Raw genomic sequence first — 17,889 nt, forward strand, 5'->3', positions numbered from 1 at the left:
CAACATAAATCCAAATTAACCCAACCTCAGTCCGGACTAGTCCAAATTAGTTCAGCGCTGTTTGAATATGAACATACCCAATCACCTCTATTCAATTTGTTTGGGTTGATCAGCCCAGCCTGATCTAGACTGGGGGAAATCTGGGCCAACCCAATTCCAAAGTGGTTCTAGACGGATTGGTTTGACCCAGATCCAACCTGACCTAAAGCAACATGACCCGCTTGCTTTGACCCTGGCTTGCCTGATCTGCTTCCCTTGACCGATTTCATGCCAATCAGTTCGGTTCCAAACCCGTGCACAATCCAATATGGGCCAGCCCAAGTCAAATGGCCATTGACTGAACTGGCCTGGTCTGGTCCGACCGAACTGATCTGAATCCAAACGTTTCAGTCGCTCTTGATGTGATTAGCTCGAAGACAAGTCCACATAGATAGTTCAAGTTGGTCTATTGATTTGAACCTTAGTGGTACAATCAAACCCGAAATCCCAACATAGTCAAATGGCTTCACCACTTGTGTAAATAATAACTACTATTGCCACCAAGCTATGATGAACTTATTTGTCAAGTGGGAAAGTGGGAGTTAGTTTTTAGTTTTAAGTACATAAATATAAAATTAATGGGTTTGGGCGGGTTGGATTGGGTCAAAGTGGGTTTGACCCAACCCAACCCATTTAATTTTATATAACTGGGTCATTAATGGGTTGGCAGGTTAAATTGGTTGGGTTGAAGCTCAATTCAATCCAACCTGCTCAATTGCCACCGCTACCTATGATGTGGAAGAGACATTGTACCAGGAGAGCTTTGACCAATTAAAATCCACCCATGAATTTTGATAAATACCACACTAGTTAACACATTTGTGATACCAGTTGAGTGGTCACAAGTTTTTCAGATATCGTGTCTTTTCGGTATTATAATTGAAACCTTTATAATTGGATCAGCTAAGTTTGGATTTGTTCAACCAATTGATAGGACTCTGAATCTCCTACCCACAACAATTCTATTCATGCCTATCTATAAAACACTACCTCTGTGAATTGGGAACATCTCCCCATACATAATAACATATGTAAAAACGATGAAATGTTCTGGATGTATGACTGTAATATGTGATGTGGATAGGTGTCGGTAGAGGTGCCTCTAAATCAAATCATTTATGAGACAAACATGCATTTGCTTGTTCTTTCTATCAGATTAAATGATAACTATCCAAAAAAAACTATAGATTTTGAGGAATATAATAAGGATAGTTTGGTCATGTTGATAACAATAAAATAAAACTTAATTTTTTAATAAAAAAATTCGTATTCAATTACCCACCAAATTCCAATCTATTCATGAACCATAAGTTGAGGAATCAATATAATTGGTCTTGGGACTCCAAAGTCCAAACAATAAATAAAGACTCTAAAGCATCCGGAGTCAGGTAAGGGGACCAAAACCCTAAGTGCAAAACAATATTTGGTTGTTTGTTTCTTAGAAATAATTAATAAAAATACTGATGACTTTATTCGTGTTTTAATATAAATAAGATGAAACAATTATATATTTATTCTTTCTAAATTCATTTTTATTCGAACAAAAACCGAATGAGTGAACTGTTCACCTTGGGTCGACCAAAATGGTTTACAGCCGGCCAAGCCCGGTTAAAAAATAAAATAAATTAAACCCACAAAATATAATAAAATTGATGGAAACACATGCCAAGCACGTGGTTTCCCATTCCAGGCACACGCCATCCACAGGGCAAGGTTGAATTCAGAAAAAATAAAATAAAAAATACTCCTATTAAATTGTAGGTACTTGATTTGTACGGTGGACAATAAGGTCATGCCTCCAAATTTTTATAAAAATTTTTGAACGTTGGATGATGTGGCTTTAAATTACCTCTAATTTAAAATTTAACACAGGAGCCAAAGGTATTTCATTGAATCCACGCCACTTTAGTTTGGTGAAGACGTGTCAAACATCTTGTCACGTGTCATATACAACAAAGGGATAACATGACATGAACGTAAAGAAATAGTAGAAAACAATATTGCACTTCATTCACTTGCATTGTTTATAAGCATATGACGTAACAAACCTTCTCTATAATGAGCATCTCTATCTCCAGCAGTCTCGCAAGGAATAAGCTCCACACACACAAATCTGGGTGAACAAGTCAATGGCAACTAATTCAGTCTTCAGAGCTATCTTCATCTTTCTCATCCTCTTCTCCATCTTCTCAGGCCGAGTTCTCTCACAATCGAACAGCAGCAGCACTCAAGCAGTTGTAGAAGAATGCCAGCCAGAATCAGGAAACTGCAACAGCAAGTCGAAAGCTTTGCCGCTCAAGATCATAGCCATTGTCTCCATCCTTGTGACGAGCATGGTTGGGGTTTGTTTGCCTCTGCTATCTCGCTCGGTCCCAGCTCTGCAACCTGACAGAAACCTTTTCGTCATTGTTAAGGCGTTTGCAGCTGGTATCATCCTCGCCACAGGTTTCATGCACGTCTTGCCTGATTCTTTTGACATGTTGAGATCTCCTTGCCTGCGTGAAAACCCATGGCATAAGTTCCCCTTTAGTGGTTTCTTGGCAATGTTATCTGCAGTTGTAGCTCTAATGGTGGACTCTATCTCCACCAGCATATATAGCCAGAGAAGCAACATGGATGTAAAGCCAACAGAGATAGAAGCTGCTGCTGATGGGGATAGCAGGGATAGAGAGATGGGTGTTGTAATAAGCTCTGGGATACACTTTCATGGACACTGTCATGCCCCAATGGATACCACCACCAGTGGAGACTCCCAACTATTGTGCTATCGTGTTATTGCCATGGTTAGCTTGATTTCTGTGAACACAAAGAGAACATAGATTCAAACTCTCTCTTTCTCTCTCTTACGCACACACACAAACACTACATATACATGAATTTGAATTAGAATGAATTGTGATTTGTTCTCAGGTTTTGGAGCTGGGTATTATTGTTCATTCAGTTGTTATTGGGCTTTCACTAGGAGCCTCAAACAACACTTGTACAATAAAGCCTCTGGTAGCTGCACTTTGCTTCCATCAAATGTTTGAAGGAATGGGACTTGGTGGTTGCATCCTCCAGGTATATATATAGAGAGAGAGAGAGTCAGACTCTCAGACCCACCATGACTTGTATACAAATTCTGGTGCTAGCTCTAAGAGATAATCCTTCAGACTTTGCAAACTCTTATGATCTGGTTAATTAAATGTCATTTCAGACAGAGTACAAGTTTCTAAAGAAAGCTCTAATGGCTTTCTTCTTCTCTGTCACAACCCCATTTGGGATTGTCCTTGGGATGGCCTTATCAAGAACATATGAGGAGAATAGCTCAAGCTCGTTAATCACAATAGGACTACTGAATGCTTCATCTGCAGGGCTTTTGATCTATATGGCTTTGGTGGACCTCCTGTCTGCGGATTTCATGGGCCCCAAGTTGCAACGTAGTATTAAACTCCAGATCAAGTCCTACATCGATGTACTCTTGGGTTGTGGTGGCATGTCTCTGATGGCCAAATGGGCTTGAGCCTTGATATAATACAAGGGGACAAGTTAGTATTGTAATAAGTTAAAGTGCACTGAATTATTCCTGTGTTAGTAGTAATTTAGAAGCGGAGTTTGTCGCAAAGAAAGGACAATGATGATATGAACTATTGTTACTTGGGGCGATTCCGTTATTCCATATATACCATGAAATTCCTTATGCTGTGTTTGGTTGCAGTGCAATTTTATTTGCACTAGCACAAATGTATGGGTGTGCAAATGAAAAAAAATATATACAAATTTTGGTTTAATTTTGTTTTTGATTTTATTTTCTTCTGCATTAGGTCTTATTTTACTTTATTTTTAATGCAATCAAACAAACCAAATCATTTGCACTACCCTAATTTTGTATTTCTGCAAATGAATTTGCACTGCAACCAAGTACAGCCTTAACAATTTTCCCTCATTTTTCTGTTTGTCTCTTATTTTATACCAAATCAAACATATTTCAAACGTACATCTTTTAATTTTTGAACAATAAAAAAAGCAAAAGTCTTACTCGTATAATGAATTCTTGCTCACAGGATCACTATAGGATGCTTTAGAAAATTCATATAAATCCCACAAATAAAATCTTTTTTTAAGCCCTCGGGCAAAATATTCAATTTATTAACTAAACAGATTATGTCTCTTGTAAAACCAAATGACTCATGGACCGATTCTGAGGAGATCACTTCAATTTTTTTTTTCTTTTTTTTTAAAGATAAGGTATAATACATATTAATAATAAAAAATGAAAGGTATACAATTATTTCTCGGGCATCACTTAACCTGAAATAAGTCAACCATGTTAGTCTATATAGAGCCGAGGACTTGGGTGAGAGAAAGCTATATTATCAAACACAACCAGGTGAGGGAGATCTTCAAGCCCATGGGAGAGGCAAACCAAACAGGTTGTACGATTGGGCAATAAAACAAGAGGTGGTCTACATTCTAAAGTTCATTTCTTCATGATAGTTAATGTTGCTGCCAAATACGAGGCTGAGGGCAATAAGGTGATTTCACTAGTATCCGAGGCCGAAAGTTCCTATCTATAAACAAGAGAAGACGTGAGAGACCCCGGGTGTTATCCCAGGGGTGGAGGCTCTGACGGACAAGTTACTCGAGTGCTTAATAGGGGTCGGACCAGGCAAGAGACGAGAGCTCAAAGCTTAGTCCTTAATAGCCAAGAGCACTTCTTGTGATTATAGATTGTGTGTCCTTACCTTGAGGTGAGTGCCCCCTTTTGTAGCTAATCTTGCCTTAGTAGTGGTTAGAAGCAATTGGTGATGTGCGACTAGGATTTGATCTGACCGATGCCATATAGCACTTTCTGAGACCCGCCAAGCATCTCTACATCAGTTAAAAAAGCAAAAAAAAAAAAAAAGGATATAGATTGAAGAATGTGGTGGTTTGAGAGAAGATCATCCATATGACCACTATTATGTATTTATAAGTATTATGAGAGTTTTAGTTAACATTATACAACTCAAGAAGATAAGTGAAGGGATGAGAGATCCATCGTATGGACGCCCGAATCTTGCAGAACAGATTGGGCGAATTTCAAAAATTTCTTCCATCTCCACTGGGAATCGAATTCCCTATTTTAGAAAAATCATATTTTTCAAGTATCAATCTTGAACCAAGAACCGAACCAAATCTTAACAGAAGCAGTAGGACAGGGATATACCTGATACGAAGAAATAATATCTCTCAATGGAGGAGTTCACGCCCAAGGAAGGAACCAAAGACTGCTCCCACTAAAGATGGCGCAATGCAGGATGGAGCAGAATCAGCAATGTTCGTCCTAAGAACCAGATCCTTCGCAAGAATCAACAGGATGGCACGTGAGCACAACTTCCAATCAGTCATTTCACAAAAGATTGATATCAAGATCTGATCTTGATCACTCCCACTGAAAACAGGAGGTCGAACTAGCAGATATGGTGGCGACAGGAAGGAGGCGGCAAGAGAGAATTTTCGCAAATGTGATGAATTCTCTCTTCTGTGATTTCAGCTCTGAAGACAATATGGATTCATTTGTCTCTTGTGTCTAAAGGCTGCCGCCCCCTCCTCCTTTTATAAGCTTAAAGGGATCAGCTCCTAATCCCATTAGGAGTTGCTGATCCAATTCATATTTGGATCAGAATTCCCTTTAAGTGATAAGGGTAAACCCTTATCTTATCTATAGATTAGATCAGCCCTCTCCTAACCCAATTAGGAGGTTTCTAAATCTACTAATCCAATCTCAGATTTTGCCCCTCATTTAATTAATCAAATCAACCCAGTTCGAAATGGGCTTTAGGCCCATTAAGGACATGTGCTCGCTTAGCCTTCCAAACTGTTGTCCAGTTGGGCTTCCTTGTATGGTGTGGGACCCAAACATTGATCTACACATCAACCACATGGGTTCAGCCTAGCCTTTGTTACAAGGCTTGGCCGAATACACTATTGTGGACAGTGCACCTCCTGAAGCCCATCACATGGGCTCCTAATGGGCCCAACACTTACCCTAAGTGGTCCCTGGGCCAAGCCACCTTGTAACACCCAGGGATTGTGGGCAAATGCAAGATTGCCCATTAGGTATTACCTTCAATGGTCTTACACTTAACCTCTCAGCCCATAATGATCAAACACTGCCCGACAAGAGAGGACCTCTCCCTTGGCCGCAAGGAACAGTGTTGCACTCTCTGCTCACATGGATCCTGGGAATTAAAACCTTTTGCAAACATTTAGAAACCATAATTTATATGTATATTAGTATATAAATATATTTTGCAAAACAAAATTTCAATGATTGAAATCGGCTGCCGGCAGTCTTGGTTTCCATCAGAGAGAGTGCATCCCCGATCATTACCTTTGTCCGACAAAGGGGCTGATCCTGTCACTATGATCACCTACTCAGATGAATTCTCGGACTGTCCCAACATACCCAGGTTTTGACCCCCGCTAAGGATCTCACTGATTGGCATATCAAAGACAGCCCAATCTGACACCTAGTGCAGTATCATAATCGAGTCTAGGGGTCAGTTGTAACTTTTCAGTTTTGCCCATCAATCTCCAAGGTCCATGGCAATACTGGAAATCTGGTCCAGTTCAAAGATTCAATTAATCCTACACTACATGTGCCTTGGGTCTCACCCTAGCGGTTGAGACGAGTCACCCCAACATTTTACAGCACACTAGTGTCAACCTTGGTAGGATAAATCTCCCCAGACTTATCCAGTGGCTGTGAACATCTAAACTAACATGAGTCTCATAAGTGTCCAATTTAAGGGTATTACACAGAAACACACCACAGGAACATGAATCAAATATGTACTTTATTCATTTACAATAAATTCATAATGTACATCATTCTGATTGGAGCTAAGGGCATACAACTGTCTAACACTAAGATGCATTCCCAATCAAATTCAACCTCTTTGGGCTAGAGATAATGAGATAACTATTTACACAACAATGAATCCAATATGGGAACATGTTCTAATGTGGGACCATATCTAGTAGCACAACATAAGGAAGCATGTTAAATGAGCACTTGATAAGTATTTTGACAAGTGTCAGAAGTGGTTTTTAATCTTTTTCAAGGGTGGGGCGAGGGTATTCAAAGGGACATGTGTCAAAAAAATTTTCAAGTGCATATATAACGTGCTTACAATGTTGTGCCTACCAAATCCAATCTAAATGCACCCCCTTAGGTGAAATGTCTATATTGAACATGAAGCTTTGATTTGAGAAGGTAAAAACAATCCCCATTCAATCAAAAAGATAAAAAACTTCAGATGTATGGAAGGAGTTCAAAGAGGTTGAACTTGTTGATGGAACAAAGAAGGCGCAATATGTCCACTGCAAGAGTAAATTATTTATACAATCTACTGGGGCAACAAGTTACGTGGCCCGACATTAAAAACATGTATACCAAGAAAAGTGGCTCAGAAAGTTGAAAAGCAACGAAAGCAACAAATGACCTTGGATTTCCAACCTGTGGATTCCAATGTTGGTGTAGACATTGTAGGCCCTCCTCTTTTAGATCCTTCTATTGTTGCAAAGTATGACCATTCCAAAATGAGGGAAGCAATTGCTCATTGGGTGCTTATGCATGAGCATCCATTTACTATAGTGGAAGAGGAAGGTTTTAATTTCATGATGAAGATGTATAACCCCGCTTTTGAGAAGATCTCTCAGAAGACAATAAAGAATGATTGTGTAGCTGTGTATGATGATCAAAAGAAGAAACTAAAAAATCATTTAAAGGGTATTTAAAAAATTAGCATCACTACTGACCTTTGGAAGTCACAAAACCAAAGGATAGAGTATGTGGTGATAACTGGTCACTTTGTAGATACTAATTGGAGGTTACAGAAGCATGTTCTCAGTTTTGTGCATGTTCCTCCACCTCGTCGTGGGGTTGATATTGCAGATGTCATTTATAAATGTTTAAAGGAGTGGGGACTCGAGAACAAGGTGTTTACAGTTTCTATGGATAATGCATCATATAATGATTCTTCTTTGAGGTTTTTGAGAGAGATCTTTTCTAGGAATAGGAGGTTGCTTTGTGATGGAAAATTGTTTTGTGTTCAATGTTGTGCACATATTCTGAATTTGTTGGTTCAAAATGATCTTGGTGAAATTGGTCACATTATAGAAAATGTTCGTGAGAGTGTCAAATACATTAACCAATTACAACTTGGTACAAAGAAGTTGGTTATTGATTGTCCTACCCATTGGAATTCAAAATTTGAGATGTTGTCATGCCCTTTAAAATTCAAAGATGCGTTTCCAAAGATTTCAAAAAAGGGAACAAAACTATGACTACTTGACAACTCCTGAAGAATGGGAAATGGTGGAAAAGGTATGTGAGGTACTTGAAGTTTTTAATGTAGTCACAAACATTAATTCTAGTAGTGAGTATCCTACTTCTAATTTGTACTCGCTACCAGAGTGAGATATATAGGGTGAAAGAAATTTTGAACTTGAAGGCAATGGATGAAAATGATTTCATTAGAAGGATGGTTAGAAAGATTAAGGGGAAGTTTGATAAATATTTGGGTGAACATAATCTGTTAATGGTTGTGGCTTCCATCTTGGATTTGAGGTGCAAACCAAGGCTGGTTGAGATGTGTTTTCCAAAAATCTATTCAGAAGATGAAGCTATAAATAACATTGAGCATGTTCAATGAGCTTTGTGCCAACTTTATGATGAGTATGTAGCTGCTTATAATGCTGGTAGTGAGCAATCATCCACTCAAGGGAATGGTAGCAATAGATCTTCTTCAAATTTTAGTTCCAATTCTCAATTATCAACAAGCTCAGGATGGCCAAAGTTGATGAATTATGTGAAGAGAGTTGAGACGATTCCATCACTAAAATCAGAGTTGGATATGTACCTTGAGGAGGGTGTATATATTTGTGAAGATGAAAGGTCACATTATAAGTTCAATGCTTTGGAATGGTGGAAGGCTAATAATTTAAAATATCATGTGTTGTCGAAGATGGCAGCTGAGGTTCTTGCCATTCCAATATCCACAATAGCTTCAAAATCTACATTTAGTGCTAGTGGTAGGGTAATTGATCCTGATCATGCATCTTTAGCTCTAGAAACCATTCAAGCTCTGATTTGTGGAGGGGATTGGATTCGTTTGCTTCATGGTGTGAAGAAAAAGCATAAGCTATATTACACTAACTTCTATTCATTATTGCTTAGTGGTACTCTATTACTTTATGCTTTGATTTGTTTATCAATGATTTAATTTTGGTCCTTTTGCATGTTTGTAGGTGGATAAAAAGCCAATTGGGATACTTCTACCCATTTCTTAATGATGCTTCAAGCTTTGGATAGTTTGTTCGGATGCCAAGGAGTTGTGGCCATGTTGATCATTTGTTGTGGTTTCAAATATTAGAATATTTAGGTTGTGGATTTGTTAAGTTGTTTTATGGATTTTTGAGTGGATCAAACTATTGAACTTATTACCTTTTTGAACTATTAAACTTATTTGATGGTTTGTTAACCCCTTTCCTAGTAGTTCAAAATTTAGTTGGCATTCTTTTTGAATTAGATTTTCTTAGTTTTGTTGATTTGGCAATTAGATGTTCTTAAGTTATTTGCTGAAATTGTTGAATGCATCACGCTTGCATAAGTTGAGAAGCTTAAAAAAGCAAGTAATTCTCGGTTCATCTATCCTATATTCAAGTGTTTTTTTTTGTTTCTAATCTTTTTTTATTGTCAGATTGGAACCCCTCTAGAAGAGAGAGAGAGAGAGAGAGAGAGAGAGAGGGTGTTGCCTATGGAGGGGACCCTTCAAATTTGCATGAACCACCATTTGAACAAGATGATAAAGATTGTGAACCAGGTATTTTTGAGTTGGATTCTATTTTTTAATTATAGTTCACCTTTTCCTATTTATTTGGACAATTAGAGTATGGAACAAGGAAATATGTTTATCTTTATTGTAGAAAATAATTTTTGTTCAAGGATTTTTATTTATCTTTATTGAAAAAAAGAACAAGATATCTTTTGTAAATATAAAATAAGGTCCATTGATCATTTGAAGCTCAAGAAATCTCTATATAACTAGTACAATGCCACAGCTAAATATAAAACGAGTGCTTTTTTGCTGCAAAATACAAAATAACTTTTGTAAATAGATAAAAATATATTCATATAAATCTCAAATCCCACATTCCCACTTAATCCTAAAGAAGTTAAAATTAAAGTTCCAAAAAGGGTCATATATTGGATTGGATCTTAGTGGATCAGATCAAATGATACCTGAATTCGATCTAATTAGTAAACAGACCAGACTTTCAAATCTAATTTGACCCAATCATGGTTAAATGGATATCTGATTCCAAATTAAATGAATCTCGTTCAAATTCAACTTGGATTAAATCTGATCCATTGGGAGCCCTAGATTTTTATCAATGGAGGAAACTCCTACCTGAAATGTCTGTCTAGGGAAGCCAATCATTCAAGCTTTGAACATGGAGCAGAGGAAAACCATCCAGTGATATGTTGCAGTAGCACTGTTTTAGTTTAGTTGGCAGCCCTATTGCCATCATTTGGTTCAATACATGCAGGGTGGACTTCTTTTTGACCAATTGTTGAGGATAGGGATGATGCTTACTGCTTTTAACGCTGTATGCAGTAGCTTCTGAAGTGAAATTTCAAAAGTACCATTTGCTTATTTGAGATTACTCTTTACATTCTCTTCATCATTAATATCCTGGCCTCTCAATGCATTATTTTTATCCTAACGAAGGATGCCATATATAACGAACACGGCAAGCACATCTCACAGGCAACAAGGCTCTAGTGAAAGGACAGCTGTATAACATGCACATGAAGGCTGCTCATGGGAAAGCTCAGGAATCATCAATTTATCATCAGAGGTTTGTGTGTTTCTAACAAGTTAATTTGCAAGGTTCTTTTTGCTGGGTGTGCATTAGTATCTTATCTTTTTTAATCTTTTAAACCATATCTTATTCTTCCTCTCATGGACACATAGATGCATGCATGTGTGTATATGAAACTACTCAGTTCTTACTTGAAAATAATACACACACGGTGATGAATGAAGATAAAGTTTCCATCAAAAAATTTCTAACCTAAGGGTCAAACACAACTATCCACATAAAGGACGAGCTTCCATGGCATTAATCTTTTATGATCTGTTCAACCACATTATGAGCCAGATATTGTTCTTAATGTTAGAACCTGGGTGATGGTCCAGTGGTTTGGCATCCATCTGAAACCAAATTTCTTGATAATACTATTACTACAGGGCTGATATAATTTGAAGTTCTTTCCATTTATGATTCGTTCCCTTGTAATTGGAAGGGCTTGTGTGAAACTCAAGGACTTACTTATCTTTGTTACACTCAAGGACTTATCTAATATTCTTTTGGTTTTGCTTTTACTCTTTTACCAGTGGTTGGTTATTTGTGTAAATATAAAAACATCAACATATATGCTTATTATCTACAGAAAATTTCCCCAAGAGAAGTAATTTTTTTTTTTTTAACTCATTTGGAACTTTTTCAAAATTTACGTTCTTTGGGTATTCTTCTCTCTAACTCAGCCATGATCAGCAGGACATTCTTGAAGATATCCAAGGTGGTGAAATTCTCTACATCCCTGGAGTAATGACACCAACAGAGGTAAGGATATCCTCCTTTTTCATGATATTCTCAAAACTCTAGGACTTTTTGTGTATTCTAGCATTTGAACTCTTTTAGTTTTGAAGTGGACTAATTATATTCATTTAATGATTCTGCAGTTGTGGGCTGCATATAATTCTGGTGCAAGAGTTGTAAAGGTCAACCTCATCAATTTTCTTCTCACGTTTAAAAAATGTTAGGACTAAGTAGGGGTGTCAATGGACCGGTTTCGGGTTGGACACCGTCCAAATCGGAAGTAATATGGATGGACCGGATGGTCCTAAAAAATGATATGGATGCGGAGTGGTCCAAACATAAATCGTTCATTCATAGAATGGACCAAAAGTGGACAAAGCCACTAGTTGGAATGATCCATTCATTTTTGTAAGCGTCAAGCATATAAGCTTTCAAAGAGTCAAAGCTTGAAAGTTAGGGTTCAGCGTCTCTGCGCCTCCATCGCTCCATCCTCAGTCTCACCGACGGAAGGTGGTATTTCGTTTGAAGCTTTGGACGAACTCCGACCGTATTTCTGAATATTTGTTTGCTACAACCTGAGATTTGAATTTTGAATTTCTAATTTTGTGCCATTAAATATTTTTATCATAAATATAACCTTGCAATTGATGAGATTTGAACTTAAGTCACCCAAACGCAACCCAAATAAATAATAGTATATTTATGTTTAACCAAAAAATAAAAATAATAATCTTCAAAATCAATATTTTATAAACATTAGCAGAATGGATAAATCTATCAAATGTCATATTTATGTATCTTATAAATTCTAACAGATTTTGTCGGCAATATATGATTTCCAGCAAATTAAGAAAGATATGATTTGCTACAAATTTAGAAAGATTTGATTGATTACAGATTTAATTTGATTGATTACAGATTTGAATAAATTTAGGAAAGATTAGATTTGAATAAAATTAGGAAAGTCATATCCTAGGATTAAGGGAAAGATTTAATCAATCCCTAATTGAGAGAGATTCTAGGAATAATTGAGAGAGATCCTAGGAGTTTGTCTCTCCTATCTTTTTCTATTTAAGTTGTGTGCTCAACATGTTTTTTCAGCACATTATTAGTACAGAAGTATTTTTTTCTTCTCCCCCTCTTCATTTCTTTTTCTCTTCTTCTTTATTTTTCCACATGGTATCAGAGCTTTAGGGTCTGATCATGAATTTTAAGGCCGCCATGTTTTGCTTTGGTTCAGGCTCTTCGGATGCTATCAGTGGTGTGACATCTTCGGAGGGAGATATTCAGTCAACGACCATCTCTCTTTCTAAGAATTCTCTTCAAATTACCATTCACAAATTGAATGGAAAGAATTATCTTGAGTGGTCTCAGTCCGTGCAGTTGGTGATCGATAGCAAGGGGAAACTCGACTATTTGAATGGTGAAGTGAAACCGCCAACCATTGATGATCCAAAGTACAGGCAGTGGCGTTTTGAAAATTCAATGGTTACCGCCTGGTTGATCAACTCTATGGATCCTGTAATTGGAAAACCATTCATGTTCCTGCCAATTGCTCCTGATTTGTGGGAAGCTGTTAGGGAAACCTATTCAGATCTGGACAATCATTCACAACTATTCGAACTGAATATCCGAATGTGGAAAATGTAGCAAGGTAAGTGTGAAGTAACTGCTTATTATAAGGAGATGATGGCTGTTTGGCAAGAGCTGGATCTATTTGAAGAAGAAGAATGGGAAAGTCCGAGTGACAATGCTCGGTACAAAAAAAGTATAGAAAGAGGCCGGGTCTTTGTCTTCTTAGCTGGTTTGAATAAAGAACTCGATGAGGTTCAGGGACGTATCTTACGGAGAAAGCCCTTGCCTACTATAAGAGAAGTTTTTTCAGAAGTGCATAGAGAAGAAGCACGACAACAAGTGATGTTGAAGAATGTTAATGAAACAAAAACTAAGAACGAAGGGTCCGCTCTTGTGGCTCGAGGTGCAAATGTAGACGGAGATAAACGAGGAGGAAAGCAAAGGCCTTGGTGTGATCATTGTAAAAAGCCATGGCATACTCGGGAAACCTACTGGAAGCTGTACGGGAAATCAGCTGGTTGGAAGAAAAAATCAGACAGTGACAACAAGTCTATGGGAGATGTCCGCGTGCTTCAAGTAAGAAATTCGGATCTAGGGCAGCAATCATCCTCAGAGTCTCTTCCTTTCACAAAGGAACAAATAGAGCATTTATATAAAATGTTTCAATCTCAATCATTAAGAAATTCTAACCCATCCTGCTCTTTAGCCCAGTTAGGTAATTTTTTCACTATAGCCATTGCTTGTACCAAATCTAGTGGTTCCTGGATATTAGATTCAAGTGCCACTGATCATATGACCGGCACTTCACAATTCTTCACTTCATATACACCCTGTGCAGGGAATCAAAAGGTTAAAATTGTAGATAGTTCCTTTGCTACTGTTGCTAGGAAAGGAACTGTGTCTATTTCTCATTTTCTAAACCTTAAAGATGTTCTGCATGTTCCTAACCTATCATACAATCTCTTATCTGTCAGCAAACTAACCCTTGATCATAATTGTTGGGTTATATTTTTGAATTCTTGTTGTGAATTTCAAGATTTAACCTCGGGAAATATGATTGGGGGTGCTAAACTGGATGGTGGTCTCTACCTCTTTAATAAATGATCAATCTTTGAAAGGCAAGACCGACAGACTTGTTTCAACTCTATCTCTATTTCTAGTGATAGTGAAGTTTTGTTATGGCATTATCAATTAGAACATCCTAGCTTTCAATATTTAAAGCATCTATTTCCCAAGTTATTCATGAATAAAGATCATTTGTGTTTTAAGTGTGAATCTTGTGAATTAGCAAAACATCATCGTGCTGTTTTTCCATCCCAACCATATAAAAAATCAAAACCATTTACCATGATTCACAGTAATGTTTAGGGTCCTTCTAGAGTAACAACTCTTTCTGGAAAGCGTTGGTTCATTACTTTTATTGATGATCATACTAGGGTCACTTGGGTTTTCCTTTTAAAAGAGAAATCAGATGCTGAAACTGTGTTTAAAACTGTGTTTAAAACTTTCTATAACATGGTTCAAACACAACTTCAGACTCAGATTAAAATTTTTTGAAGTGATAATGGAAAGGAATTTTTTAACAATGTGTTAGGAAATTTTTTTTGTTGAGAAAGGAATTGTACACCAAAGTTCATGTAATAATACACCTCAACAAAATGGGGTAGCTAAAAGGAACACAAACATCTCCTTGAAGTTGTTAGAGCCCTAAGTTTTCAAACTAAGGTTCCTAAGTATCTTTGGGGAGAAGCCATTTTAACAGCCACTTATTTGATTAACAGACTGCCTACATGAATTTTGGATTTTAAAACACCCATATAGGTTTTCATTAACTGTTTTCCAAATTCTCGGCTAGTGACAAACATTCCCTAAAAAATTTTCGGAAGTGTGTCCTTTGTTCATAATCATGATCCTAAACGGTCAAAACTTGAACCAAAAGAACATAAATATATTTTTGTAGGCTATCCCACTAACCAAAGAGGTTATAAATGCATTGATCCAGTTTTGAAAAAGATGTTTGTGACTATGGATGTCACATTCTTTGAAGGAACCTCATACTACAGACACTCCCATCTTCAAGGGGAGAGCAACACTAGTGAAGATGGTCTTTTAGATGGTTCTGATTTAATGTTTGAATTTGTCCATAATGATGTTCCTCACAACCAGCCACTGAAAGAAAGTGAGACAGAAAATACAAAATCAGTGGAAACAAATGAATTAAAATTTGAAAATGAACAACCTTCGGTGATGCCATCTCAAAATGAAAAAGCTGAAACAACAGAGATGCGTGCGAAACAATATAAAGGCCTTGTATATTCAAGGGAGCATCTAGCACTGAAAAGGAGAGGCACTATTCCATAGCATCAACAAGAATCTAATCTGAGGGTGGATTATAAAATTCATGATAATTCTCAAAAAATACTTGAAAATATTCCTCCAAGTAATTCTAATTCTTTCCATTGCTCTTAGGAAAGGTGTTAGGTCTTGTATAAAACATCCTCTATCAAATTTTGTATCCTACAAAAATATTTCACCTTCATATTGAGCTTTTATTTCACAAGTGGAAAGAAGTTGTTTTTGAGGAGATAAGAGCTTTGGAAAAGAATGCTACTTGGGAGAAAGTGGATATGACGAATGGAAAGACAATTGTTGGTTGTAAATGGGTGTTCTCAGATGGATCCTTGGAGAGATACAAGGCTCTCCTAGTAGCTAAAGGCTTTACTCAAACATATAGAGTGGACTACTCTAAGACCTTTTCTCTAGTGGCGAAACTAAATACCGTTCGAGTACTCTTATCTGTTGCAGTTAATCTTGACTAGCCACTGAATCAGCTGGATGTAAAGAATGCCTTCTTGAATAGAGACTTGGAAGAAGAAGTATATATGGAGCCTCCACCTGGTTTCATTGATAAGTTTAAAACTAAGGTATGCAAGAAAAAAAAGTCTCTATATGGACTTAAACAGTCTCCTAGAGCCTGGTTTGAAAGATTTACAAGGTTTGTTAAAAGTCAAGAATATAGTCAAGGACAATCTGATCATACTCTTTTCACAAAAAGATCCACCAAAGAAAAGGTATCGGTTCTAATTGTCTATGTTGATGACATAATCTTTACTGGAGATGATATTGAAGAGATGAGTAGACTAAAGCTTAGCCAAGGAATTCGAGATTAAAGGCTTAGGCCAACTAAGGTACTTTCTTGGAATGGAAGTGGCTAGATCAAAGAAGGGCATTATGGTTTCGCAACGAAAATATATTCTAGACCTCTTGAAAGAAACTGGAATGAGTGGATGCAAACCTTCAGATACTCCAATAGAAGTTAAAGCTAAGCTCGGAGAAGCTAAAGATGGGGTTCCGGTAGATGCAGGTAGATACCAAAGGCTGGTAGGAAGATTGATTTACTTGTCACATACACGTCCCGACATTGCCTTTGCTGTGAGCATGGTGAGTCAATTTATGCACTCCCCGTACGAAGAACATCTTGAAGCTGTGTATCAAATTCTTAAGTATCTAAAAGGCACACTAGGAAAAGGACTCTTCTTCAAGAAAAATGAGAAGAGAGGGGTTGAAGTGTATATAGATGCGGATTGGGCAGGCTCGATCACTTATAGAAGGTCAACTTTGGGGTACTGCACATTTTTTTTGGGGCAATTTAGTTACTTGGAGAACAAGAAGCAAAGTGTAGTTGCTAGAAGTAGTGTTGAGGCTGAATTTAGATCAATGGCTCAAGGAGTGTGTGTGGTTCTTTGGCTAAAAAGGTTGCTAGAAGATCTTAAGATACCAATGATTTTTCCTATGAAATTGTATTGTGATAACAAGGTAGCTATTAGCATTGCTCATAATCCGATTCTACATGACAAGACTAAGCATGTTGAGATTGACAAACACTTTATAAAGGAGAAACTTGAAAAATGAATAATTTGCACTCCGTTTGTACCATCCACGCAGCAAGTTGCAAATGTTTTGACTAAGGGCTTGTTGAGACAGCCATTTGAACTTCAAGTTAGAAAGTTGGGCATGATAGATATCTTTGCACCAACTTGAGGGGGAGTGTCGGCAAGATATGATTTGCGACAAATTAAGAAAGATATGATTTGCTGCAAATTTAGAAAGATTTGATTGATTACAGATTTGAATAAATTTATAAAAGATTAGATTTGAATAAAATTAGGAAAGTAATATCCTAGGATTAAGGGGGATTTAATCAATCCCTAATTGAGAGAGATTCTAGGAGTTTGTCTCTTCTATCTTTTTCTATTTAAGCTGTATGCTCAACATGTTTTTTCAACACATTATCAGTACAAAAGTATTTCTTCTTCTCTCCCTCTTCATTTCTTCTTCTCTTCCTCTTTACTTTTCCATAGATTTGATATATTTTTAAATTAAAATTAATATTTTTCCCTTAGGGAAAATCCATGCTGTTGGAAAGACATGATATTGGAAGGGCTTTGACCAATCAAACCCTCCCATGAATTTTGATAAATATCATCTGATTGGATACCAGTTTTATGGTATTGGTTGATTGGTGATTTGGTTTTAGGTTTCTTTTTTTCGGTATCATAGTTGAACAATCCAATAATACAGTGGATTGGACCAGTCCAATCCGGTCTAAGTTGAGCAATCCAATAAGACAATGGATTGGAC

At 37.1% G+C, this 17,889-nt stretch overlaps 1 protein-coding gene across 1 annotated transcript; it reads left to right on the top strand.

Moving 5' to 3' along the window:
* The first annotated feature begins 2,093 nt into the window (after positions 1 to 2,093).
* LOC148846399 (fe(2+) transport protein 1-like) lies at positions 2,094 to 3,818 on the top strand. Its single transcript, XM_088955602.1, has 3 exons — positions 2,094 to 2,822; positions 2,950 to 3,099; positions 3,236 to 3,818. Exons 1-3 carry the CDS (start codon positions 2,169 to 2,171, stop codon positions 3,539 to 3,541), a joined length of 1,110 nt encoding a protein of 369 aa, XP_088811728.1. The 5' UTR covers positions 2,094 to 2,168; the 3' UTR covers positions 3,542 to 3,818.
* Positions 3,819 to 17,889: the final 14,071 nt, after the last annotated feature.

The sequence above is a fragment of the Nelumbo lutea genome, chromosome 7, assembly GCF_056320005.1.
Source record: "Nelumbo lutea isolate HS-2025 chromosome 7, American lotus-T2T, whole genome shotgun sequence".
Lineage (NCBI taxonomy): Eukaryota > Viridiplantae > Streptophyta > Magnoliopsida > Proteales > Nelumbonaceae > Nelumbo > Nelumbo lutea.